At 36.7% G+C, this 27,913-nt stretch overlaps 1 protein-coding gene across 1 annotated transcript in view; it reads right to left on the reverse strand.

Moving 5' to 3' along the window:
• cpne4a (copine IVa) overlaps nucleotides 1–27,913 on the reverse strand; it is an 89,078-nt gene that overhangs the window by 21,961 nt on the left and 39,204 nt on the right. Inside the window, exons 5-10 of the mRNA XM_023281916.3 lie at nucleotides 24,468–24,542; nucleotides 22,778–22,861; nucleotides 21,831–21,920; nucleotides 14,257–14,355; nucleotides 2,935–3,021; nucleotides 936–995 (exon numbers count right to left, since the gene is read on the reverse strand). Coding sequence (XP_023137684.1) covers nucleotides 936–995; nucleotides 2,935–3,021; nucleotides 14,257–14,355; nucleotides 21,831–21,920; nucleotides 22,778–22,861; nucleotides 24,468–24,542 — 495 coding nt within the window. The remainder of the gene's footprint in view (nucleotides 1–935; nucleotides 996–2,934; nucleotides 3,022–14,256; nucleotides 14,356–21,830; nucleotides 21,921–22,777; nucleotides 22,862–24,467; nucleotides 24,543–27,913) is intronic.

Here is a 27,913-nt window from a genome sequence, read left to right on the forward strand (position 1 = left end):
GGACCCAAAATTAACTGAAATGACCACAAAGTGATGCATAACGATGGCAAAAGTACAAAAAATGACAACAAAAGATGCCAAAACACTCAAAAATGCCATGTAAAATGATCACAGACAGGCGCAAAGTAACAACAAAAAGATGCAAAATGATTCAAAACAACTAGGAAGAGATGCAGAAAACCCCCCAAAAACACCACAAAGACACAAGGTTATGTGAAATGACCACAAAAATTAAAAATGGCCACAATAAGACTCAAAACGAACCCAGAGTCACTAAAGATATAAACCCACTGGGCATGGAAACACAATGACGGCAAAGACGACAACAAAACTTTCTGAGTTTTTTGTTGTTTGTAGTCGTGTGGATTTATAGCAACAAATGTGTGGAAATCTGACTTTTTATGTTCAGAAACAATTGGTAAACAACTTTTACTGACGGTTAAATTTAAGTGAAATAAAAGTTAAATTTAACACTTTTAAAAATCTTCAACATCAAGATTTCATACTCAGCACCTTCCAGCCACTGTTTCGCTCTGCTGCACTGGTTTAACTGGTCACATCCCAGTGAGAGCCTCGTGACGAGCTAACTGGGACATGGAGGCTGCTGAACGTGTCGCCCTGGTTACTGTTTCCATGGCGACGTCAGAGATACCCCAAGAACATGAAGCAGGATGCTGCTTCTCCTCCCAGACGGCAAAACGAAGCAGGACGATGACCCAAGTGTGACCTGTGTGCGTGTGTGTGTGTGTGTGTGCGTGCGTGTGTGTTTGTGTGTGTGTGCGTTTGTGTGTGTGCGTGTGTGCTTGTTTGACTATGTTTATGAGGCCCACATAGGGACAGACCTTTAAATGGCTGTTTGAGGTTCAGGTTAGAGTAAAGGTTGGGATTGTGTAACTGTGTGTGTCCGTATGTGTGTATTCATGTGATGCACTCACAGTAAACTGGATCTGACAGCCTCCCATGATGTAATCCAGGAACGAGTGCATCTTGATGATCTGAAGACAGAAAACAGCCACGAATTGAAATATTTAAGGTTTGCAACATCAAACCGAGCGTCACGGTCAATGAAACTTCATCACTGTTTGCCAGCTGCTGCTTTAAACAGGTAATTAGCAGGACAGCTTTGCCTTTACAGCCTTTATAGATGCTTGATAAACATGGCTTTGTGTTTGCACATCATATCCTCATCTCACTACACTTGATAACAATATTTAACAGTACTGACAATTTAAGGTGTTTGGCTTGTTGAATTTGCTTTGACGTGTAAAAAACGAAACAATCTAAACAGTTTGGTGGCTTGAATGTATGAAATAATAAAATATCGATGTGTGTGTAAAATTGATTGATATTTGAATAGACTTTGGTAGGTAACAGCAGACATCAGCAACCACATGCAAGTGTCTATGACTTCTGTCTGACTGATTTATGATGCCTTTGTCTGATCAACAATCTTGAAAACTTTAAATTTCATTCCAGACCAGAGTGGTGCATTTCAAAACAGCACACAACAAAATCAGAAAATGATGCAAAATGACTCAAAACCATCTCAAAGATACAAAACAATCACAAAGAGTCACAAATCAACCACAAAGAGATACAAAACAACCACAAAGAGACACATATCAACCACAAAGAGATACAAAACAACCACAAGGCGATACAAATCAACCACAAAGTGACACAAAACAATCACAAGGAGATACAAATCAACCACAAAGAGATGCAAATCAATGACTAAGAGATGCAAATCAATGACTAAGAGATACAAAACAACCACAAGAGATGCAAATCAACCACAAAGAGATACAAAACAACCACAAAGAGATGTAAATCAACCACAAAGAGATACAAATCAACCACAAAGCACAAAGGGGTGCAAAATGACACAAAACTGCTCTAAACAAACACAAAACAGCTACAAAGAGACATAAAACAACCACAAAGGAATGCAAAATTAATCAAAACAACCTCAAAGAAACATTTAACGTCCACAAACATAAAAAACAACCATAGAAAGACCCAATACAACCACAAGGAGCGACAAAACAAATACAAAGTGAAGCAGAATGATGAAAAACTACCACAGAGAGATATAAAACAACTACAAAGTGATGTAAGACCACCACAGAATTTGGAAATGACAGCTGGATTTACTGAGGAGACGCCGTCTGTGCACTGAGCCTTTTCTACTGGAATCCCCATAAACCAGAATGACATCGTAATCACAGTAAACGTACACACAAGATTCCAAAAATGTGAAAAATTTGACTAAAATGTCTCTGAGGTTTTCTAAACTAAAATGTTTTTAGTCCTTGTGACTAAAACTAAACCAAATGACTGATATTTGCCTAAAACTGTAGCACCACGTTGTTTGCCTGTGCATGTGGACGATCATGAACTCGCTGCTGTAGCAGAGGATGGATGACCTTTTGACCTGTCGCTCCATCAGTCGGTCGGTAAACCTGCTCTCCTTCTGTCTTCTCACCACCAACAAATCTCCTGCTCTGAAAACATTTGGCTTCCTTCCTGCTTGCACTCAAACTGCTCATCCATCAAGTGTAAATTAGCTGCGCGCTCCGCTGAGGCTCTGTAATTTGTTTCCGTGTTGTGCAGCTCATTCTGCGCTTCCGAGCGGCTGTTAAATCATTCCGAAGCGGGAACCCTTCATGTGTCGAGTGTCATCAGGCTAAATGTTATCCTGCTTTCATTCGGCGGCGGGATTCCCCTGACTCCCCTCGCTCGCCGTCTGAGCGCCGTTCAGCACCGCGTGGCGGGAAATGTCAGGTTAGTCGGGCTGCTCAGCGCTGCATAATTGGAGCTTCTAACAGTCTGTCAGCCAAACGACAACATCAGCCTCGGAGAAAACAAGACGAGCAGTAGAAAACTGCTCCTCAATCCCTGAGCTGAAATAACAGAGAGGAAAACATTAGTCACCTTGCACTGGTTCAGAATAACAATCCCAGAATTCTTGTAGTTCTTCTTCTTCACTTTGTATTTGGGGTTTATACACGGCCACTGCACCTGCAACACACAAACAGAGTTATAATCAGTTCATCTGCTGTAACCTAGGAACATTGTTGTGTTGTTTTTTTCTGCTCCCAATCCAATCCGAGTTACCATTTCCCAGATGATGCATACTTCAAGTTCTGTAGATTAGCTGTAGTAACTCTTACTGTTTAATACTGCAGTGACCCAAAGAAGCATTCATTTTCATGTTGGCAAACTGATAAAGGGGCACCATGACAAAGTCTTCTGTGAGGCTAAATGACCTGTGTTAATAAATAGTGGGATCACAAAATGAAAAAAATGCCCATATTAAAATAAATATTTTTTCAAACTTATATTTGGTGAACCAGAACTCTCTTCTACTTGAGTCAGACCACAAATACTTCTGTTTTTGTGGTACAGCTTGTCATTCTTGCTGAATCATCACAAAAATAACATCTTTTATTTCTGTGATCAAATGTTTCAAATCAAAAAGCATTTTATGGTTTTGTTATGCATTATTGCCAATGATTTTTTTTTTTTAATCACCAGTTTTTTTCAGAGTTGGCAACACTGTGGATACTTGGAAAAATGTTGGACATGTTGATTCCAGGTTTTTTCATTTTTTGTAAAAGAAAGAATCAACGAATATAAAGTTTTTCTTCTGATTTCTGATTCTGCGTCATACTGCACAAAATACATTTCTAAATTCCCTTGTGCTGTTTCCATAGATGTGCAGGACTTCATACTGCAGTGAAAAAGAAGCCTAAAGTGAGGAAAAATGAGACAGAATATGTTCAGAGTTCAGGGAATTTAATGTTGTTGATATTTGTTATGATGTATTCGCTATTAAGTTTTGAATTCATGGTGCTAAAAAATTCCCAATATCGTCAAATCAAAAAGGTCTGCTGAGGTGAAACTTGGCAGACATCTGCATTATGTTAAAGTGCTTCACATCCTCAAAAATTGTACCAATAGCGCCAACATGTGGCCACTTACAAAGCTCTGATGCTGCATCAAGCTTCTTCAGCAGGGAAAGCAGCTTGCAGCGATCGCACTCATAACTCAACATTTTGTTATTATGTTTTAAGTCATTTTAATTACATTTTAACTTGTGTGATCTGTTTTTTATTTGCTGACACTTTAAATCAAATCATCTGGAGCTTACAGACTCAGACGGAGCAGCTAAACGTCAACCAGCTGCTGCTTCCAGATGAACGTGCTAATTATTCATCCTCAGGTGAGTGAGTGTGTCGGTTTACATTCCATTACAAATCACCAACTGAGCTGATAATCTGCCTGAGCCCAAAGAGGCGAACAACAACCTGCAGCCTGCTCAGGTGACTTCAGACAAAAGCCTCCTCGTTAGCGAGACGCTAATACGGCTGTAAACACATCATGTAAACACTATCAGTGAGCCATCGTCCTCATTTTAAGGTCATAATCAGAGAGGCAGCAAAACAGCTTTTAGTCAACAGAGCTTATTCAAGAACAGCACAGCGAGGGGTGATGCTGAAGTAGATAAACAGACAACTGACTTTAGGATCACATCATCTGAAAACACATTACTGAGATCAACCTGAGCAACCCCAGACACTAGGTTTATGGGAAGTTTTAGTTTTATGAAACCTGCTGGGAATTTGAGGTTGACTTTTAAGGCAAAATGCCATCAGTTTTGTTTTAACCAGGTATGAAATACAGGGAACCTTCCTACAGCGTCACTCGAATTCTACTACAGCATTCAAACTGACCAAAACCACACTCAAATTGACACAAAGTGACCCTAAACAACCACAACAGGATGAAAATGGCCCATATAAGATATAAAATCACCCACAATATGATGCTAAATTACTAAAATGACATTAAAAAAACAGCAGAGTGAATTTAAAAAGAACACAGAGTGGTGGTGATGCTGAAGTAAACAGATAACTTACTTTAGGATCTGCACAGTCTGAAAACACATTACAGCCCCAGACGCTTTAGTTCCAAAGGTTACTGAAAATCTGGCTTTTATGAAACCTACTGTTTGGAATTTAAGGGTGACTTTTGAGGGAAATGTGAACAGCCTGGTTATAATTTGCTATGACGTACAGGGAACCTTTGTCCCACAGTGGGACTCGCTCTCGCTGCAGTACAGCAAAATCAAATTAAAAACAGCCACAAAGTGATGAAAATGACCAAAATAAGACAAAACCACACTCAAACTGACCAAAATAATGCACAAAATGACCAAAAAAATATTAAAAACAACCACAAGGTGATTAAAATAAACCAAATAAGATACACAATTACCAAACTGAGATGCAAAATGACCAAAATGTAATAAAAAATTGCCAACACTACAAGTAAAATGGCTCCAAACAACCAGAAGGCGATGAAAATTACCAAAATAAGATGCAAAGTGACTAAAAAAGGCATTCAGTTACCAAAACAAGAAGTAAGATAAAAAGAAAAAAATAAGACACAATGACCAAAACCACTTTCAAAATGAACAAATTAAGACACAAAATTGCCCCAAAGAGGCACAAAACCATTTAATGGCCAATATCACACATTGTTCTGGTACATATGGGTCAGTAGGGACCTCCTCCATCTTCTGCTGTGGTCTGCAGCACCTCATTATCATTCTGCTGTAGGGAACAAATACTTTGATCCCAAAGAGACACAAAATGACCAAAAAAATAAATAATTCCCCGGAACATCTGCAGGTTGTCAAATAGGCTGCTGTGGAGCTTCTTACAGATCCTCTCAGATTAAACCTTTGTTGTTTTTCTTCGCAGCGGCTCCTCGTTAAATTCAGGTTTCAATTTAAAGTCGTGGTTGTGCCTCTGAGGGCTCATGCCTTCCTCAACAGGACTCGTGTCCTTGGATCAGGGCTCGCAGGCTGTTTTCCACACGGCTTTTAAAGTCACGACCTCCAAGTGTTTGAACTCTCTCCCGTTAGGCTGAAGATCTGTGTCCTCTTTTAAAAAGACGATTCTTTCCGACTCACTTTGGTTTATTGTGAAGTACTGCGTGACTATTTTTGAATTTGTTTATTTGTGTTCACAAACTGACAAAATAATGGGTAGAAATTAATCAATATTTCATTAGCTACAATTAGCATTGAACTATGTAAGACTTTCTTGGAAATATTCTGCCTGATGAGGGTCTGATGCTGGAAATATGTTGTTAAAATTTAGTTTAAATGATGGACAGAGTTCAGGATTCCTTGGTTTTGACACTTTAGTTGGTAATCACTCATGTTTAGTAATTAGCAGCAAATTTAATATGACTTCTCTGGAAATATCTTTGTGATTACAGCTAAAAAACAACTGAGTTTGAGGAAAGTTTGCATGAAGTTAGGTGGAAAACACATGACCGAAACAATATGATCATTCATTTGGAGTGGTATTTGTCCAATATTTACTCCCTTTCAGCTCTGTTTTTGGTCTTTCAGGGCTCTGTCTTCATTTATCAGTGAACCTGAAGAACCTTCTGTCCTTAGTTTTACTTGTTAATTGCCTGTGTCAACAAATGAAAAAAACTAATGGGCAAAATGTTTCTACATTTCCTCACCCACAAACTGAGCAAAACAACAGAACATGATCAAAACAAGATGTGAAATGACCAACATTATAATAAAAACAACCACAAAGTGAAAAAAAATTACCAAAATGAGACACTGAATGACCCAAGGGCACTCAAAATGGCCAAAAGGACCCTTAAAATGGTCAAAACAAAATGCAAAATGATGTTTAAAAAACCCACAAAGGGATAAAAATGACCAAACAACACACAAAATGACCAAAAAGGCACTTTCCCACCTTTTAGACCTCTTCCACCTTCTAGTTAATCTTGCATATCTACATCTATATCAGTACCAGTGCTGCAGAATGGTCTGCTGCGTCTGGATTGTTTGAATTTCTAAGGCCGGGATCCTGCTAAAAAATGGTGATAGGTGAAGTGTTTTGGTGGAACATTTTCACAAAGGGAGGTGAGAACTGTCATTAAAATGGATAATCCACTAAAACAACCGAGCAGAAGCTTAAACGAGAAGCATAATTAGTTTTGGAAGACATTTTCTGGCAGCAGAAAGCGACAGTAATGTGTTTACATGTTCATCAGTTTTCCTGCGGTCCTCCAGAGCTGATCAGAGAATTTAGTTCATGTTTTTATCTGATCACATCAGACTCACATGATGACTCATTTCACTCCAGTTTGCTTTAAAGCCTTCAAGTTAAAGTATTGGAAAAGTATCAGGGTGAAAAACACAAACTAATCGACAATTAAACTCAATGGCAATTCATTTGCTCACTTATTTTTGTCGTCCGTGAACCATTGCAACCCTTTATGTCAGTTTCATTATTTACTCAGAAACTGATCTCTGCCCCGATATGAAGTGATGATTGTTTTATGAGCAAAATTACCAAAAGTTCACTGCTAAGAGCTTCTACAACGTGAATATTTCAGTTTTCTGTGGCTGTAACTCCATAATCTTTGAGTTTGTTACTGATTGTGAGATGAAACAGGATGTGATTTCATCAACCTGAGTTTCATGAAATAATGATGGTCAGTTTCACTATTTACTGACATTTTACACATTGAAGCATCAACCTGTTATTAAGGAAAATAAAAATTGTCCAAACACTTGTTGACAGCACTTCTGTGATTAAATTCTGCTATATCTTCATGTATATTTTTGTAGGGTCAGAACTGTAGCTCTAAATTAGACAAGTTAATCTCTATAATTGATAATGCTGTAGGGTGTTAGGTTCAATATTTATATTAGGTAGGTTAAATTCAGTAATTTATAATACTGTGGGGTTTTAGCTATAATAACACATCAGTTAAGTTATTCTACATAATTAATAACGCTGTAGGGTCTCAGCATTAATATGTGTGATAGTAGTATATTAGATCATTTTTGTAGAGTTTTAATCACTAATATGTAAATTACTCAGGTAAAATCACAACTAGAGAGTGCTAACTTCAGCATTTTTATTTAATAGGTTACTTTCATGACGTCAAGCACATTTAAAACAATATGCTGCATGAATAACAGTGACCTGTCTTTTCTGAATATGTGAGCCACGAGTTGATATTCTTTGGAGGAGGAACGAATCAAATTGTGGTAATAAATGTTAATAAAAATGCTAAAGAAGGGTCCAAAAAGAAGAGGTTCTGCTTTTAAGGGGTCACAATCAGATGTTTTCCTTGGTGAGTCAGAGTGCAGCTTTATATTCAGATTGAATGAGGTCTGGTGGACAGCAGCATTAACTACAGACCCCCCGAGCAAAAACAGCATCCTTCAGTCTCCCAAACAAGGCCGCCGAGGATTCACCCCGACTCCATCACTCGTATCCGTGGAGACCAGGTGACACGAGGCGGCTCAGAGTCTATTTGTGTCGAGTGAGATGGATGGAGGACGGAGGGGGATGAACTGAGGGCTCTCTGGAGGCCTCGGCTCGCGGGGATTTCTGTGCCGCCGGCCGAGAAGAAGCTGTCAGCTGGAGGAGGAGGCCAATAAATAAAAGCTGACGAAGAGAGAGGACGCTCCCCAGAGGAGATCCACTCACTGCTCTGTTTCTGTGAGGGCTGAAGAGGAATCTCCCTCCTGTTGCAGCCAGTTCACAGTCACATCTCATTCACTCAACACGGCTGGACAGGACTCTGGGGCCGAGAGGTGATTATTTTCTTGGTATATTTGGAATTTGGCCAATAAAGCAAAAGTAATTTACAGCTAGGACAACATTCATTAGTGCATAATGAGCTGCAATGGAGTAAATTACATCCTGATGTGACAAGATCTCATCCAGATAACGCAAAGGTGTAAAAATGTCCTGCTAAGAAATATGTTGCTGCAAATTATTTACTACCCAAAATTAAGTTTTGCAGAAAGTGTTGGTTGGGTTTTTAGAATTTCATGTTTTAAGGCCTGGAAAAGTAACTTTAAGTGTTCAATATCTACAGAAATTTGACTTCCCACAGCAAATAATAAAGGGGAAAAAAAAGCTAAATATTCAGCTGAGGATGGTGTTATGGCCACAGAAAGTGTGAATAAATATATGGATGTATCCATATTTCCTTCCAAAAAATACAGTCACTAGCTTTTGATGACTTGGTGGTTTTGTATCTCTTTGTGGTCATTTTGGCTCTCTGTGTTCATTTTGTGTCTATTTGTCATCATTCTGTGTCCATTTTTGGTGGTGTTGCATCAGTTTTTGGTAATTTTTTCCATTTGTGTTGGTTTTGCACATCGTTCTAGTTATTTTGCGTCTATCTGTTTTGGTTTTGCATATCTTTGTGATCATTTTGTGTCTATATGGGGTGGTTTTGTCTCCTATTTTGGTCAGTCTGTGTTTATTTGTGATGGTTTTGCATCTTGTTTTAGTCATATTGTATCGATTTGTGTTGGTTTTGTGTGCATTTGTGGTCATGTTGTCTCTGCGTTCATTGAGATCTGTGTCTAATTGTCATCATTTAGTGTCTATTTGTGGTAGTGTGCAAGTTTTTGGTCAGGTTTGTCCATTCATGTTGGTTTTGTGCCTTGTTTTAGTCATTTTATGTCTATTTGTTTTGATTTTGCATCTTTTTGTGCTGAGTTTGTGTATTTCTGAGGCCATTAATGTCTATTTGTCAGTGTTTTCCATATCTTTATGGTCAATTAGTGTCTATTTGTGATGGTTTTGCATCTCGTTTTGGTCATTTATTGTCTCTTTGTGATCATTTAATGTCTATTTGTGATCATTTTGTGTCTGTGGCTATTTTTAAACTCTTTGTGGTGAGTTAGTGTTTCTTTATTGTGTTTTTGTCTCCTTTTATGTCTGTTTGTGGTGGTTTTGCATCTCTGTGTCATTTTGTATCCTTTTGTGGTCATTTTAAAAATGTTGTTGATGAGTTTGTCTCTCTTTGTGGCGGTTTTGCGTCTTGTTTTGCTCATTTTGTCTCTCTTTTGTGCTGGTTTTGCATTGGCTGGGTCTGATATTTAATGGTGTTTGTTAAATCTGACAAAACTAGAGCTGTGGTGGACGGATGAACGAAGACTGAGGTGTGATTGTGCGAGACGGTCAAACAGCATCGTTACACTGAAGATGTCCTCGTCTGCGATAATGAGACAGCTCAGGAATCTTCCTCTCGTTGTTTGTGAGCTTTCACCATCTTAACGGACAGACAGAGAGCCCTTTAATTAGCTCGTTTCTGCAGTAGCTTTTCTTCTGCACGGCGGTCTTCATTAGCTCTCGGGTAATCATGCCACGCTGGCTGTCAGAACACACTCAGACCCAGAGGAACTTTTTTGAAGGGGCGGTCATGCTGCTAATTGGCGCTTTTATGGAAACCTAGAGCTGCAGGACCTGACGGCGATCAGGTGGTTTGTGATTCGACCTGCCGGGTTCACAGTTTGCAGTTTGTAGACGCATTAGCGTCGCAGCTCGAGGGAAGGTCAAACCGATTCCCTCAGGATTGAAACGCTCAAAGTCACGAAGCATCCAAATTAACACCTTCTGTTTATCTGCTTTGGAAACTGACAGCAACTGCTGTCACTTTATGAATTATTTATAAACATGCATATATATATATATATATGTACACATATATATATATATATATATATATATATATATATATATATATATATATATATGTGTGTGTGTATATGTGTGTGTGTATATATATGTATATATATATACATATATATATATATATATATAAATAAACATGTTTTCTTTTTTAAAACTCGACTTGTTGCCAAGTTTTTCTTCCATTGATCCTTTTAATTGGTACACATTTTTAAATTAGAGCCACACGTCGTGGAGCTGGACAGAAACTACAGCTGTGCAGACTGTGAGTGATTATCTCTTATTATTTATCAGTGACCGCCTCAGGGTTGTTTCTTGTTCTTCCCAGTTTTTCAGTCATAGTTTGGTTTTGGTCGCTCTGAACTTCTGAGGAAAATGACAGCATTAGCAATTCAGTGCCAAATTTGATACCACTTTTTTTTGAAAAACCCTTAGAAGCTGTAGCCAGACACCAGCTAAACTTTTGGAAAATAAAGGAAAGCTAGACGGAAAATTTAATTACCACAAAACACAAGGCAAAGGGACAAAATAGGGACACAAAATCACCACAAAGAGACACAAGTCAACCACAAAGAGACACAAAAAGACATAAAATAAGCACAAATTGACAAAAATCGAGTGCAAAGGGAAACAAAATAATCATCATGACCAGAAAGACATAGTAACCAACCATAAAGATTACAAAAAACAGATGCAAATTACCAAAAAGGGAAACTAAACAATCACAGAGATGCAAAACGACCACAAAAAGACACAAAACAAGAACAAAGATTCACAAAGTGACCACAAAGCTTCCAAAAAGACATGAAACAATTGCAACAGGACAACACTCGAGCACAAATGGCACAAAATATTCACAAAATAACCGCAAAGAGATGCAAACCGTCTACAAAGTGTCACAAAACTACCACAAAGGCATTAAAAAAAGGAAAAAATGATTGCAAAATCACCCCAGTGACACAAAATAACTAAAACAAAAGACACAAAATGACCACAAAGAGACGCAAACTGTCCCAGTAGAGCAGCACAAAACTACCACAAGACACAAAACAAGCACTAAGGGACAAAAATCTGACAACAAAAAGGGACACAAAAGGGCAAAAAACGATCACCAAGAGACATAAAATGAGCACAAAAGCTACAGAAATCAAATGAGAAGTGACACAAATTGGCCCCAAAGTGACACAAAACAAATCTAATCATCACAGATTACCATGATCACTAATTTTTGAATGATATTTGTTCAGTTTTCTGTCTTTTGTTTCAGTTTTTGCAACACATTTTCGGTCATTTTGTCTGTTTGTGGTAGTTTTGCATCTCTTTCTGGTCATTTTGCGTCTCTGTGTTCAATTTGTGTGTATTTGTGGTCCTTTCGTGTCTATTTGCAGTGGTTTTGTGACTTTTTTTTGTCATTTTCTTCCTTAAATACCAACTAAATTGAACAAATTATGAGGAAAGTTTGTAAGACATTGGCTGGAAAATATAGAAACTGTAAAAACATGAAAGTCTGTTAAAATCCAGATAAAGATAAATTGTTTTCCTGCCACACCTTCATGATTATTTTGTGTCTATTTGCAGTGGTTTTGCATCTCTTTTTGGTCATTTAGTGTCTGTTTTTGGTCATTTTTAGTCACATGTTGGCAATTTTGTCTCTGTGGTGGTTTTGTGTCTCTTTTTGGTCATTTTGTGTCCATTTGTAGTCATTTTTTGTCACTTGTTGGTAATTTTCTCTCTCTTTGCTGTGGTTTTGTGTCTCTTTTTGGTCATTTTGTGTCTATTTGTAGTCATTTTTTGTCACTTGGTAATTTTCTCTCTCTTTGTGGTGGTTTTGTCCAATTTTTTGGTCATTTTGTGTCTCTTTGTGGTCATTTTAGTAACTTGTTGGTAATGTTGTCTCTCTTTGTGGTGGTTTTGTGTTTCTATTTGTGTTGGTTTTGCATCTCTTTTTCGTCATTTAGTATCTGTGGTCTTTTTTAGGCACTTGATGATTTTCTCTCTCTTTGTGGTGGTTTGGTGTCTCTTTTTTGGTCATTTTATGGTTTCTTTCAGTCACTTGTTGGTGATGTTGTGTCTATTTGTGTTGGTTTTGCACCTCTTTTTGTTATTTTCTTGAAAAAAATTATGAGGAAAGGCTGCAAGAAATTAGCCGGAAAACATGAAAGCCTGTTAAAATCCAGATAAAAATAAACTGTTTTGTTGCCACACACAGCTTTAAGATGCAGCAGCATCTGTTCAGAAAGTGATGAATTCAAACATGACAATGCAGACTTTAAAAACCAGCATCTACAACAGCGTCTTGCAGGGCTGCGATGTTACCCCCTGCAGCGTCTCTATGTGGCGTCCTGCTGAGGCTTTCTCTTTGTAGCAGCGAGTCACAGCGAGTCACAGCGAGCGAGTCGTCGTGTCGCTCTGTCCGACTCTCAGCCGGCATTTAAATTGATCAGGCAGCTGAAGGAGAGATCGCAAACACTCCCACAGCAGCATCGGCAGCACATTAAATATTAACTGGATCCACTGCAGCTGATCACACAGCAGGAAAACTGGTGTGGAAGTCAGATTTCTCAATCCGCAATCAGACGTGACCACAAGCTGCGAGCTACAAAGAGCCACGAGAATAATCAGTGAAGTTACAGGAAGCAGAAGAGACTGTGGCTGCAGAATTTATTCACACTGTTAAAGGTCTTTAAGCTGAAGGAAAGGACTGTTCACTTATTGGTTTGCTGATATTAATCTACTTTTCTGGATTCCATTAGCTTGAAATTACATCTTGTTCTCTTCAACTGGTATTTGAACTTCAGCAAAGAGTGTTTACGACTTCTTCATATTGTGCATTTGACACTCACTTTGTATATATAATCAGCCTCTGTGAGTTCAGGTGAAGATTATTTTTAGTCCAACTTTAATACACTTTCATTTTGGACATTTTTTTTAGTCATTTTTGAAAGTTTCATGATTGATTTTGGACTAAATTTTGTGGTTCCAAACAACTTTTGAAACATGTTGGATCAATTTTAGGTCATTTTGGAAGGTTTTTAAATTGACATTGGACTAGAGTTTGTTATTTTGGACAAATGTGCAGTCTTTTTAAACCACTTTTGAGTATTTTTTGAGTTTTGACAGGTATTTTTTCATTTTCAATTCATTTTTAAATCATTTTAGATATTTTTGGAGTGATGTTGGAATCGACTTTCATAATGGACAAAATTTGAGTTATTCTGGACAAATTTTGCCATTTTGAACATCTTTAAATTTAGTTTTTTGTTTTTTTTACAATTTCAATCATTATTAAGTCACTTTGGACAATTTCAGTCATTGAGGTCACATTTTGAGTAATTTTAAACTGTTTTTAAAGAATTTTTGTAATAAGATTTTGTCATTTTGGGAAATACTTCTGTCTAAAAGAAATCTATTTGGCCAAAATGACTCACAAAGTCCAAAATGGCTAAAAAAAATGTGATTCTGGACAAAATTTTAGCCATTTTGAACACTTTGTGCCATTTAGGACACATTTTGAGTCTTTCTGAACAGTTATTGAAATATTTTAAGCAGGTTTGTGTCATTTTCGACAATATTTTTCTTCAAAATAACTCAATTTGTCTGAAAGGACAACATGTACATAAAAACCGAACCCGGTTTATTGAAATGTTTAAGTGTAAAGCCTTGAAAATCTGTCAATAACTTTCATTTCCAGATTGAAACAGCAGCTTACCTGCCGTCCATCGATGGCTCCTCTCATCTCCTTGAACGTGGCCTCAAACTCGCCGATGTAGTCGTGTTTGCCGTTGGAGTCCCAGTCCCAGACGGTGCACTGGGTGGACAAAAAAACAGAAACACTGGTCACAAGTGAGAGATGAGAGATGTAGTTTCAGTCTCTTTAACACAGATGTGATGCTCTGATGCTCATATTTCAGTTTCATCTTCAGTTTCTGGGTTTCACACTTTGAACCAAACAAACCAGGAAGTCTTCGCTCTTTCAGTAATTGGAGGTTTTTCCTTGAAACAAATGAGGACAAACAACAGAGTTGTGGACGTGATCTTAATGTTCACCATAATGAAAGAAAGCTCTCAGGATCTTTATCAGGAAAATAAAAACATTATCCTGTACAGAAACATAGTCCAACTTAAAGGCTTAAAGGAGACTCCCTGTTTTATCAGCCTCCTGTATTTCCCACTAACACGTCTAACTTTGCTATCTGCTGTCCAGCTTTGTGAGAACTGAGGCGTTAAATGTGAAGGTGGATCAATCTGGGGACCCCAAAAACTTAAAAACTTTCCAAAGTCACAATAACTGACTCAATAATTGTTGAAAAAGACTGAAAATTTGCCAGATACAACATTCAAGTTGTCCAGAACAATAATAATAATAAAAAAAATGTCTACTGTGACTCAGAAACAAAGTCCAAAATTGCTGGAGACAATTCAAACATGGACAAATAGTCATTTTGGGCCATTTATGGGTAACTTTGGACAGATTCTAACTCATTTTGGATCATTTGTTTTAAGTTGTTTTTGACAGTTTCTGAATAATTTGGGGCAATTTCGGATAAATTGTGAGTCAAGATGGACCATTTTTTGTGGACATTTTGAACAATTTTAAGTAATTTTGAATGTTTTTGCAGTCATTTTGTTCAACTTATAAGTTATTTTGGATAAACAGAGATTTTGGTCAGATTGTGAGTCATTTGCAACTATTTTTGGACAAATTTCAAGTAATTTTGGATAAATTTTAAATTGCTTTGACCATTTTTGAGTCATTTAGGGTAATTTTAAAGCTATTTTGGACAGGTTTTGAGTCATTTCGGACAACTGTCCATCAAACTCTAACTCATCACTCAGTGTCTGTTCCTGGAGGATGATTTCTGTGTTTCCTGAAACAGTAAACTGAAAATGTGACGGATGTGACAGCAATTGAAACAGACGTTCACATGACTAATGCTCGTTACAGAGCATCAACATTGCTGGATATGAAATAAAAATGAAGATACGTGAAGCAGCTCGTCCATATGACGAATCCTCCCAGTGGAACCAGTGGAACCAGTGGAACCAGTGCACGGCTGCGACTGGCAGCACTGGGACGCAGCATAAATAAGATGTGGATGCAGAACAGTTTGACAGAGTTCATGAAAAATAGATCGGAGGAAGTGAAGGAGAGTCTGCAGGAGGAAATCCACCATCTCATGAATTTACAAACACTCTGTCAATTCTAGTCTGCTGGTTTCATGGATTCACATATTCATTCACTGAACAACGGAGCCTTTTACTGCCGCTTTTATTCCTACCTCTGTGAGAACCAACAGTCACAGATTCACTGTTTTATCGGTGTACAGTTACATACACACATATATATATTATTTTAGCCATTTAGAAAAGCAAGTTAGAGTAATTCAATGAATCTAAAGTGCAGACAATCAACTCCAATATGAGGGTAGCTTCAGGATTTACAGCTCTTTAATATGCAGCGCTCTCTTTTGCTAAAGTAGTTCCAGAAGTGATTCTACAAAGAACGCAAACGCTCATTTTGTGGCTTGTTGTGGTCATTTTCAGCATCTCTTTGGTGTTTTTGTTGTTTAGCTCATCGCCTTGTAGTTGCTTTAAAATTATTTAATACATTTTTTGTCACTCTGGGGTTATTTTACTACTTTTTTTTTACGTATTATGACTGTGACGTTGGTCATATTGTGTCTTATTTGGTGTATTTTGCATTTTATGTTACTTATTTTTACTTTATTTAAGGCATTTTCAGTGTCTTTTTGGCATTTTGTGTCCTATTTGGGTCATTTTGCGGTTTATTTTTATCATTTTGGTCTTTTCGTCTCTCGCTGGGATTATTTTTTATTTGAGTCATTTTGTGTCTTGTCTTGGACATTCTGAGTGTCTTTTTTGGGCTTTTTTGCCTTATTTGGTAATTTTTTTAATCTTGTGGATACTTTCATTATAATTTCAGTTATTTCAGTTTTATTAATTACATTTTTTAAAAAAAATTAGATTTCATTACACAGAAATTTTATACCTTATTTTGGTAATTTGTATGTTAATTTGGTAATATGTCTTATTGTGGTAATTTTGTGTCCTGTTTTTTATTATTGTTGGACATTTTCATTGCTTTCTGGTTGTTAATAAAAATTTTGGTCGTTTTATGTCTTTTTTTGGACACTTGCATTGATTGGACTTCACCCATTCTTCAGATGTGCTCCACTCTCCGATTGTATCTGTGTGCACAAAGATTAACACAGCAGCAGGATAATGAGCCCAAACACCTCAAAGCTTTAACCTGAATACTGAAGAGGAGCAATTGTCGTAGACTTTGCTCCACAGACGCCTGAACTGAACCCCATTTAACATTTACAAAGGTGAACATGAGACCTTCCCGATTTATTAGCAACACATTTGTGCATGTTTACTGCCAGAGGCCAGCGGGAGTCAAGAGGGAAAGCAAATGCCATCAGATTCAGTGGATGTGACTTAACATGAGCGAAGATGGACACGTTTGCATCCTTCTCTGCTCATTAAAGTGAACATCAAGGCTGCCGCAGCTCCTTAAACCTCTTCCTCGCACAAATTAACGGACCTGTCTGACATGAAAGCATCACAGCAGCCTTCATTCATCCACCTGAGCGGAGACACAATGAAAGTCTTAATGAGCTGTCACACCCTTAGCTTCATTCACTCGGCTGAATTAGCAGGTCCGAGGATTCATCTCCGATCACCTGCTGCAAAAACCTAATCTGTGAATGTCAGAGAGCGGCGACAAGTCAAATGATTTAACATCAGCATTCATTATTTTCTGTTCATTTTGTTTCTTCTTTGATCATTTTCATCACATTAGAGCATTTTTTATTATCATGTTGGTCATCTTTGGTGTATTTTTCCAATAATCTTTCACCTTGTTTTGGTCATTTTCATCAGCTTGTGATTGTTTTTACTATTTTCCTCTTTTTGCATCTTGTTTTGAACATTCCGGATCAGATTCTGTTGAAAAACAACAAACTTTTGGGCTCCTCAGTAGAACTGATTCTCCATGAGTCACTCAGCTGTGACCAACAGTGAAGTAGCAAGAATTCAGCGAGTCCTCAGGTCAACAAGAGACAATAAAACAGACTGGATCATTAAAATAAATGCAGCATATGTCAAATATGGTATACAGAGAAGCAAGTAGTGGGACAATACATTCAGCATAGTGAAACATCTTTCTGATGTGCAGAGAAGAGTGACAAAGTTTGCAGAGGCTGTAAAAATGTAAAATAAATATCTGTAGTCTGTGAAGCCTCTATTGTTTTCCATTGGTGCTTCCATGCGGATTACAGGGTTTGTTTGTTTTTGTAATATTTGTAAAATAAATGTCCTAAAATATCCAAAACATGACATAAAATGACCAAACTAACATTAAAAACAACCACAATGTGATGAAGATGACCAAAGCAAGACAAAAAAAATGATCTATAGTTCTATAGTTCTCTCTCCTATTTGTGGCGGTGCAGGACTACAGTGAGGAAAAAATTAGACAGGAGCAAAGAAATGTCCACAAACTGCTCAGAGTTCAGAGGGTTAATATAATGCAATAATAACTGCCTATGGTTCTCATATTATGTATTATGAAATTAGTTACAAAATGACTCAAAACCTGTCTAGGATGACACAAAAATATCCAAAGTAACTCGATTGATTGAAATTTGTGTGTGATGACTGGAAAGCTGTATAGAAGAACACAAAAACGTCCAAAATGACATAAAATGTGTCCCGATTGACTTAAAATTTGTGCAAGATGACTAAAACATGTCTAAAATTTCTTGAAATTTGTACACGATGACTTAAAACCTGTCCAGAATGACACAAAAATGTTCAAATGACTTAAAATTTATCTAAAATGTCAAAAATCTAGAAAAAAATTTTGTACAGTGACACGAAAACTGTCTAGAATGACACAAAATTTGTACACGATGACTTAAAACCTGTCCACAATGACACAAAAATGTTCAAATGACTTAAAGTTAGTCCAAATTGTCAAAAATGAATTAAAAATTTTGTACAATGACTCAAAAACTGTCTAGAAGGTCCAAAATTACCTAAAATGTGTCCTAATTTGACTTAAAATTTGTGCAAGGTAACTAAAACATGTCTAAAATTATGCAGAATGACACAAAAATGACTTGAAATTTGTCAAAAATATATTAAAAAATTTGGTACAGTGACTTGAAAACTGTCTAGAATGACACAAAATGTATCAAATGACTTAAAATTTGTGCATTAGGACTCGAAACTGATTTATCATCTAGAAACTGCTCGGAGTTCAGAGGGTTAATATAACGCAATCATTACTGGTAATTGTTCTCATATCATTGACCACCTATTATTAGCAGTATTCAGATTAGGTGTCTATTAGCCATGCGGCAGGAAGTCAGCTAGATTAGCAAGCTGTTGTGGCTGGCTAGCGTTTGCACATGACTGGTTAACTTTCCAGCTACAGTAGCTCGCCAGGCTAGCTGCACAGCAAACCGTTGCATCAACGAGCTTTCAGCAGCTCATCAGTGAGCTTCATCACTGACTGATCAACTCCACGGAAACATGAATATCAGAGCAGCGCTTTAATTTGAAAGTTCTCCTCCACGACGGATGAGTGCAGATGTGAAGTGTTAACGTAGCGTTCACAAACAGCAAATATTCACCCCCAAGCAGAACAATATGTGTACGAGCCTGATTTATTCTGCTCAATACACTAATCACAGTTATTAATCACATTTATTTGTCTCCTCTCTGGAAACCATTATGGGATATCCAGCAGCTACGAAGTCTGCTTCTGTCTAACTGGATCCTAATTTAATGCACTGCATCACAATTCATTACTGTGCTTTCAGTCAGTTCAGCTGTAGCCTGAAATGCAAAGATTCTGCAGATAGCAGACACTTAGCCCCACTGACCAGGATCAATAGCATGGATATTAACATGCAAAACTACATTACAAAAAACAAAACTGGATATTAACACGGCAAAGGGTAAAAATCTAATAAATAATAATACACAAAACTATCAATAACCTGGATAATATTGCACAGAAGGATTGATTAACTGGATATTAATACACAAAAGTGTCATTAACCTGAATATTAATGCACAGAATTATTAATAACCTGGATATTAGCAGACAAAAGTGCCATTAACCTGAATATGAATGCAGACAATTATCACTAACTTGGATATTAGCACACAAAATTAACAATAACTGTGATATTAACACACTAAACTATCAATACCTCGGAAAATATTGTACAAAAGTGTTATTAACCTGAATATTAATGCATACAATTATCAAAAACCCGAATATTAACACACAAAAACTATCAATAACATGGATAATGATGCACAAAAGTGTAATTAATCCTGGATATTAACACACAAAACAATAAAAATACCTGGATATTAACACACAAAAGGGTCAAAAATCTGGATAATAATACACAAAAATATCAGTAAACAATCAACAACCTGGACATTTATGTACAAAACTATCAATAATCTGGAAAATATTGCACAAAAGTATCAAAAATCTAAATATTGATGTACAGAAGGATGGATGACCTGGATATTAACACAAAAAAGTAACAATAATTGATATTAACACACTAAGCTATCAATATCCTGGAAAATATTGTACAAAAGTGTCACTAACCTGGATATTAACACACAAAAGTATAAATAATCTCAACACAGATGCACAAAAGTATCAAAATAAATCTGGATATTGATACATAATAGTGTTAATAACCTGAATATTAACCCACAAAACTAACAATAACCTGGATAATTCCGCACAAAAGCATCAAAAAAATGAGATATGATGCACAAAAGTGTAACAAACCCAGATATTAACACACAACCATAGAAACTAAACTCCTGCATCTATGACATTCATGAGTTCAGTTAAAAATCTATTCATCAACAAACTGCAACATTTATCTTTTAAATGTTCAGTTCAACCTGGTCTACCTGTGAAGAAACCTCTTCCTTCAATATTCCCACAGTGATTCCTGTGACAGTTGAATTAATTACCGCTCTATGATTAACACTTGGACACACAGGAGACCCTCAGCAGCTTAAAAACACTTTCACATGTAATCCTGTTATGGAAACAGCTGCTGTGTGATAAAAGCAGCTGAAGAGGAGCTGTGCTGATGTCATTTGTTTTGTTGACTTTGTGTATCTTTGTCAAGTTTGCTGACATACGTTTGTATTTGTGGCCTTCGTCCAACCTGGAGCTGAACTCATATTCTGTTTTCTGGTATTATATTTTCTTGGTATTTCTTTTATTTACATGACAAAACTACAAAACATTGTCTGTGTTTCTGGGACAATAACTCGCTTTGGAGTGGACTTTGGAGAGTCTGCAGAGGTTTCATACACAAAAAACCGCCCCAAATTACAAACAATTGTCTGAAATAGTTCAAGGCTCATACATGTCTATGTCAGTTTAGATATATTTGGAGTGAAATCTGTCATGTTTTTCTAATTTTTGACAAATTCTAAGTCAAATTAGGCAATTGAAAAATACCTTTGGACAAAATTGGACAAAATAAAAGCGATTTTGGACGATAAGGAATCAACTTGGTCATTTTTGTATCGTTTTGGATATATTTTAAAATAGTTTTTGAGTCATCTTAGAGTTAGGGTCATTCTGGAGAGGCTTTTGTCATTTTGGACAAATTTTTGACCATTTTGGGTAATTTTGAAAACTTTTTTTAGGTCTTTTGGAGCTATTTTTGTAATTTAGGACAACTTCCAAGTGACACTGGACAAGTGAGGACACTTTCATCATTTAGGACAATTTTCTTGTTTTGAGTCAGGTTGGACATGTTTGTGCAATTTTTAACAATTTCCAGTCATTTTAGACCAATTCTGAGCCAAACTGAAGACATTTAAAGTGATTTTGGAATATTTTTGAGTCAGTCTGGACAAATTTGTGGCATTTATGGACACATGTTAAATTTAAAGGTATTTTGGACAATGCTTGAGTTATTTTAAACACATTTATGTCACTTCGGACAACTGAGGCAGGTAAGGATTTGTAAAACCAACTATTTAAGTGGATCGAGTGACTTTCAGAATACATGTGTCATGATGAGATATTTACATGTTTAAAACAGAAATGGTAAAGTGCTTCTTTGCAGATATGTTTTTTAAAAAATTACTTTTATTTTTTCAAAAAGACCATAAACACTGGTGCACTGCTGGACGTGTAAATCAAAGGTACACTCTGGGTAAAGTTGTGAGTTTGTGTCTGTGTGTTTGTACCTGCAGCTTGCGTTCGTGGTCTCCGCTGCAGAGCGAGTTGAGAGAAACTTTGAAGGTTTTCCACACAGGGTTGAGATTATTCATAACAGTCTGAGAGACATGAAGACAGAGAAGCAGGTCAGACATGAAAACAGCTGCAGATACAGATGCATGCAGTTACATTATAGTCCTGTTACAGTTCTGACTTTAGTTTCCTGGTAAAACTGTACCAAGTCTGCAGAGAAGTGCTGGTTAAAAGGATCATTCTGGTTTATTTCATCCTGCTGGATTTCTCATTCATGTGTCTGTTCATGCTAACTTTGCACTCGGAGAGATTCAGGGAAACAAAACAGAGAATATCGAAGCAAAACGTTTCCTGCAGCTTTCAAACAAACCAGATTTTTTTGTGTTCAGCCAGACATTCATCTGACAGCAATTTGCTCCAAATAATGGAAATCTGTCCAAAAAATTACACTAAACTTGTTCAAAATGACACTAACTTGTATAAATCTTTAGTTTATTTGTACACATGTCATGTTGGACACATTTTGAGTTAATATGGACAAATTTCAGCTGCTTTTAGACAAAATTTCTGGACACATGCTTATGACATTTTGGACAAATTCCAAGTGATGCTAGATAATTTTCAGTTGTTTTGTACAAATTTAGGGTAATTTTGGACAAGTTTTGGTCATTTTGGACACCATTCAAGTGACTTTGGACCCTTTCCAGGAGAATTTGGACAATTTTGGGTCATTTTTGGCAAATTTTGAGTCAATTTTGCAATTTTTGAGTTATTTGGGCCAAATTTAGAGTTGATTTTGATGTATTTGTCATTTTGGACAATTATTGAGTGAAATTTAACATGTACATACAATTTTGGACCTATTTTGAATTATTTTGGCCAAACTTGAAGTGATTTTGGACAGTTTTTGAAGTAATTTGTATAACATTTCGTGTATTTGTACCTCAGTTCTGTAGACGAGTTGCAGCGTGGCGTCGTCATTCAGCCTGTAGATCTCCAGGAACGGATCTGATTTACTGAAGAAGTCCTGAAACAAAACACACATTTGTACAGAGTATTAAAATAACATCACTGTATGACAGAAAGCTGTAATTAAATACCTCATCATTAGGCTCAAACAGAATCACATGCAGTAGTGAGAAAGAATTTTTTCTCTGAACATGTGCTGATAAAAAGTTTAACTGACATTTTCTATCTATTTAAGTTGTGTAGTTGATGTCCTCCATAACGGCAAATCTTCAGATTAATTCAGCTGCTGGTTTCCTTTCATGTGCAACTTTCTGACACTCAGCATCTAAATGTGATGGTGAATCAACCATGCGGCTGCAGGGCATTAAGGTTTGACAGTTGCTTAAAATTAATGTAAAAATGTCCAAAATGACTAATGACTTGTCCAAAATTACTTAAAACCTCTTCACGATGAGTGAAAAAAAATCTGTTTAAAATGACTCCAAACATACAGTTACGCTAAACTTCATAATTGGGAAGACTGTCCAAAGGAACTAAGAGCTTCTAACAAATAACTGAAAATTTGTGCAAAATAACTCAAAACTTGTGCGAACTGACAAAAATCTGTCCAAAATGATTTGAAACCTGTCAAAATTATCAAAAAATTGGCCAGAATGACATAAAATTGTCGAAAATGACTTAAAGTTATCCAGAATTATTTTAAAAATTGCCCAAAATTGCATAAATGTATCCAAAATTGCATACACTTGTCTAAAACGATTCAGAAATAGTCTAATATGATTTTAAAAATTTATCACATTGATTCAAAAAATGTCCAAAATAACAAAAAAAATCACCGTAAAAAACATAAATTTGTCTAAGAATGATTGAAAATATGTCCAAATTAATATAAACTTGTCCAAAACTATTCAAAAATTGTCCAAAATGACAAATGCTTGTCAACAAACATGTTCAAATTGACTTGAAACATGCATTAAATTGCTCTAAACTTGCTCATAAATGTCCTTCAATGACACAAATCTGGTCAAAATGACTGGAACCCTGTCAAAGGCAACAGAAAATTCTTAAATTGTGCAAAATAATTTCAAAATAATTTAGAAAATATCAGTAGTTAATTTGTAGGGGCACATACTTAAATCACAATGTGCTGATTGTGTCTTCATTGTAAATGTCAGACAAAAAAAATGCCTTTAAGATTTATCACGTTTGAGAAAAACAAAGAATATTTAAATATACACAAAGGTGAGGTGTGCATCATCGCTTTCAGATAAAATCTGGTGTAAATGGTTAAAATGATTTGTGGTTAGAAAGGAACAAAACCGAACTTCACTTTATTTCCGTTTGTTTGTTGTATTTTAATCTCATATTAGTCCAGCAACAGAACACCACAGTTGAGGCAACAGAATAAAAAGCGACCACAGGGACACAAATCAGTGCAAAAGATGTAAAAGAACCCAAATAGATACAAAATCACTGCAAACAGACAGAAACCATCATCTTTGTGGTTTTATCTGACCAGAGACCAGCCGCCTCATCATCCACAATCTGACTATAGTGATGAATTACAAATGGATTTAAAAGAACAACAACTCAGATTTACTACAGAAATATGCATGAGATAGTCGGATGAAGGGAGTTTTACTTTACAGGTTTCATGTTGTTACCTTATCATCCAGCTTCCGGGCGCTGAAGGAGAGCTCGATGTAGTCGTCGTTCCCCGTCAGCTCCTCTGCTGTGATCTGAAACACGTATTTGATAAAAGGCTCATATGACGCACGAACACTTTTACTAAGTCGACAACACCCAAGAACTCTGAATTTTCTATGACGGAATCATTAAAACACATGTCTTCTGGAAATATGACAAAGTCTGCTGGGTCAAAAACTATACATATAGATACAGCAAGTTGAGTTGCAGTTTTGGTGATGTAGAAAGCTGTGTTAATCAAATTTTCTTAGTGTCACAGCCTCTTAACTTCTCATGAGTGATTACAATTGACTACAGCTGCTGATTTCTCTGAGCCAACTCATAGAGGGCGTATCTGATACAGTAGTCAGTAGGGCTGGACCCGAATATCCAAATATTCGGTCCTGACGGTGGTATCCGGATATTAATTTTGAGACATGAAATAAATTTCTTATATTCTAATATTTCAACAGAATGGAACAACAATTTTTAAACTAGATTCATTCAATGTTCACATTTCAGTTCAGATTTAAGCAAAATCAAGCAAATATATATTTAATGACTAATACATAATTTGCATATTTAAGCAGACAAATTTCAGATAACTTGTTTTCTGTTGTTATTCATTAGTTAAAACTTTTACATGTCACCTTCAGTGTCTCCCATGAAGCTGCACACTGAGGTTATATTTCAGTGTTCGCTAATAATGATCTTGTATCAAATATTGGTAATTCTTTGGGTTTGATTGTTTTGTTGTTGATGGTGTTTTTGGTACTGATGAACACTGAACATTACTTACAGGTTATAAAACGTGTTTTTGACTTTATCTCAGAAACATTTAGGAGCATTTTTATGTCTGTATTTGTGTTGTTCTGGGGTTTCATTGTTCTGGAGTTGGCTGATTGGTTTTTGGAAAGTTTTATTGGCTGCAGGTTTTTATTTCTGTTGGTTTGGCGCTTCAGTGGAACAGTGTTTGGACGGTGAACTGAGACTGAGCTGAGTTTGTCTACATGGTAAACATGAACAGGGCATTTAAATTAAAAAGCATCAGTGGTGTTTAACTATAAATCAAACCGTCGCTGCAGCTGGAGTCCTGTCAACTTGTCACATTGGCTATAAATCCAGCTTTAAACAAGAAAAAGCCTGGGAACATAATCCTGCAAACACTAATTAACTAACCAAACACATTCCGCAGCAGATACACAGGATTTCTCAGAGACAGAATTGTGTAACAACAACCAAACAACTGTAATTAACTGATGCCGACTGACATGACGAGGATTCCTTTTGTGGGTTTCAACTGCTGAAACATTCACAAACCTGTAATTGGTCAGCAACCTTGAGAAACAGATCATCTGATCAGATTCATCATGTAGACATGTTAATATTTCCCCCCCGAAGCAGCGACGCTCAAGTGATGCGGCGATGAAAACAGATTCAGCAGAGATGAATATTAAAACTGATGAAACATGAAGGGACGCCTGTTTCCCCTTCACACATGCTGGTAAACTACATGTAGTTCATTTATCTTCACGTCACGTTATTCACACATACGTTCAACTCAGGGTCAGTTTAATGTTCATCAGAAACAATGTGAGCGAAGAAAACACGACAAGAAATCATCAAACGCAAAGAAACTCCTGAAGGACGAGGAAAGGGCGGAAAAAATGAACAGAAACAATTATAAGAGATGGAAGAAAAGGGGAGGAAAGAAAAGAGAGAAGGAAATGGAGATGGCAGAAACAGAGGACGAAGAAACAATAGGAGGAAGGAGGATAGAAGAGATAAAGAAAAGGAAGGAAGAAAAAATGAGGGTAGGCTGCAAAGGAGGAATAAAGGAGGGATAGAAAATGTGAGAGTAAGACAAAGAAAGAAAGAAAAAAGACAGAAGAAAGAAAGAAAGAAAGAGAGAGAGAAAGAAAGAAAGAAAGAAAGAAAGAAAGAAAGAAAGAGTTTTGCTTTCAACCAAAAATTTACAACAAATTACAAAAAACGATTGCCAAACCGCACACGAAGTGGTCAAACATACAACCAAAAGCATCTACTTGAGGTGAAATTTGCCAAACATTTAACCAAATATTAGCATTGCTGTATTTATATGTTTTACCCAGCAGATTTTGTCAAATCTCCAGACACCCTGTGATAAATCTGTGATTCAAAATACAAACATTTCATGTTACACATTCGGAAATTCAAATCATAAGATTCCGAAATTCAAATTAAATCTTAATATTGATAAACGTGGTCTTTGAAAGGGTTTCTAAACTCTTAATCACGGCTTTGCAGATTTACATATGGTGAAATGTATTTATTTTTAAACTGCTGACAGTAATTTTTGATTTATGGAGTCTTAAAATGATTGATTCTGACAGATTTTCCAACATTCATAACAAATTACAACAACCAATCACCAAACATTAGAATGTTATCCAGAAATCATACTCAGTCTAACCTGGTAAGCAACTTTTACGGAAATGTGACTGAAGTGCACAATCACACATGAAGTCAACACATTAAATTGCTGTCAGATTAATGGAATAGAGTGCATGTCTTTAAGGAGCTTTATGGTTTGGCTATTGTTCATTAGACAGATCTGTTCAACTGCTGTTTTGTTCTTTGTCCACCCTCGAGGTAAAACCTGACACCACAACCCTGTAAGTACTGTAAATATACTAAATACTGTAAATAAATATCAGAACTCCATGGTTTGTGTTCAGTGTCTGCTGGGAACCTGCAGGGGAAGATGGGTCAGGTTATGTGATGTCCCATAGACAGGCTTAAAAGGCAGGATGGGTAGAAAAAAGAAGGGAAGGACAAAGCAGAGCAATCCTGTCAGAGAAAATCCCCGTGAAGTGTTTCATGTGTGAATACAGAGGTGAAGAAGATTTTCCAGCTGTGACTCTGTGAGGAATAAATATGAGCAGCAGAGGACAGAAAAATCAAACTGAAACCCTGAGAGGATCAGAGACGAAAGAGCTGTGAAAAATCCTGATAGAGGTCTGAAAACAGCACAGAAATAAAGATTATGTTCAAGCACAGAAACAAGATGAATCTCCTGTAGTCTGAGAGAAGTTTTCCAGGACCAGTTTCCATCCTGTGAATCCAGTAGATCTGACAGACTCGCCTGAAAAACCGTCAACTGCAAAGAGGAGCCAACTATCAGGCTGCAACAACCAACAACCAGGCTTCAATAACCAATTACCACATGACAACGAGCAACAACCAGACCATAACAACCAGGCTGCAACAACAACAACCAGGCTGTAACAAACCAGGCTGCGATGAGCAACAACAAAGCAACAACCGACAATCAGACCGTAACAACCAGGTTACATCCACCATAAATCAAGTTGCAACAACCAACAACAAGGTTGCAACAACCTGATTACATCAACAATAAACCAGGCTGCAATAACCAGAGTGC

This window comes from Amphiprion ocellaris, chromosome 9 (genome assembly GCF_022539595.1).
Source record: "Amphiprion ocellaris isolate individual 3 ecotype Okinawa chromosome 9, ASM2253959v1, whole genome shotgun sequence".
Lineage (NCBI taxonomy): Eukaryota > Metazoa > Chordata > Actinopteri > Pomacentridae > Amphiprion > Amphiprion ocellaris.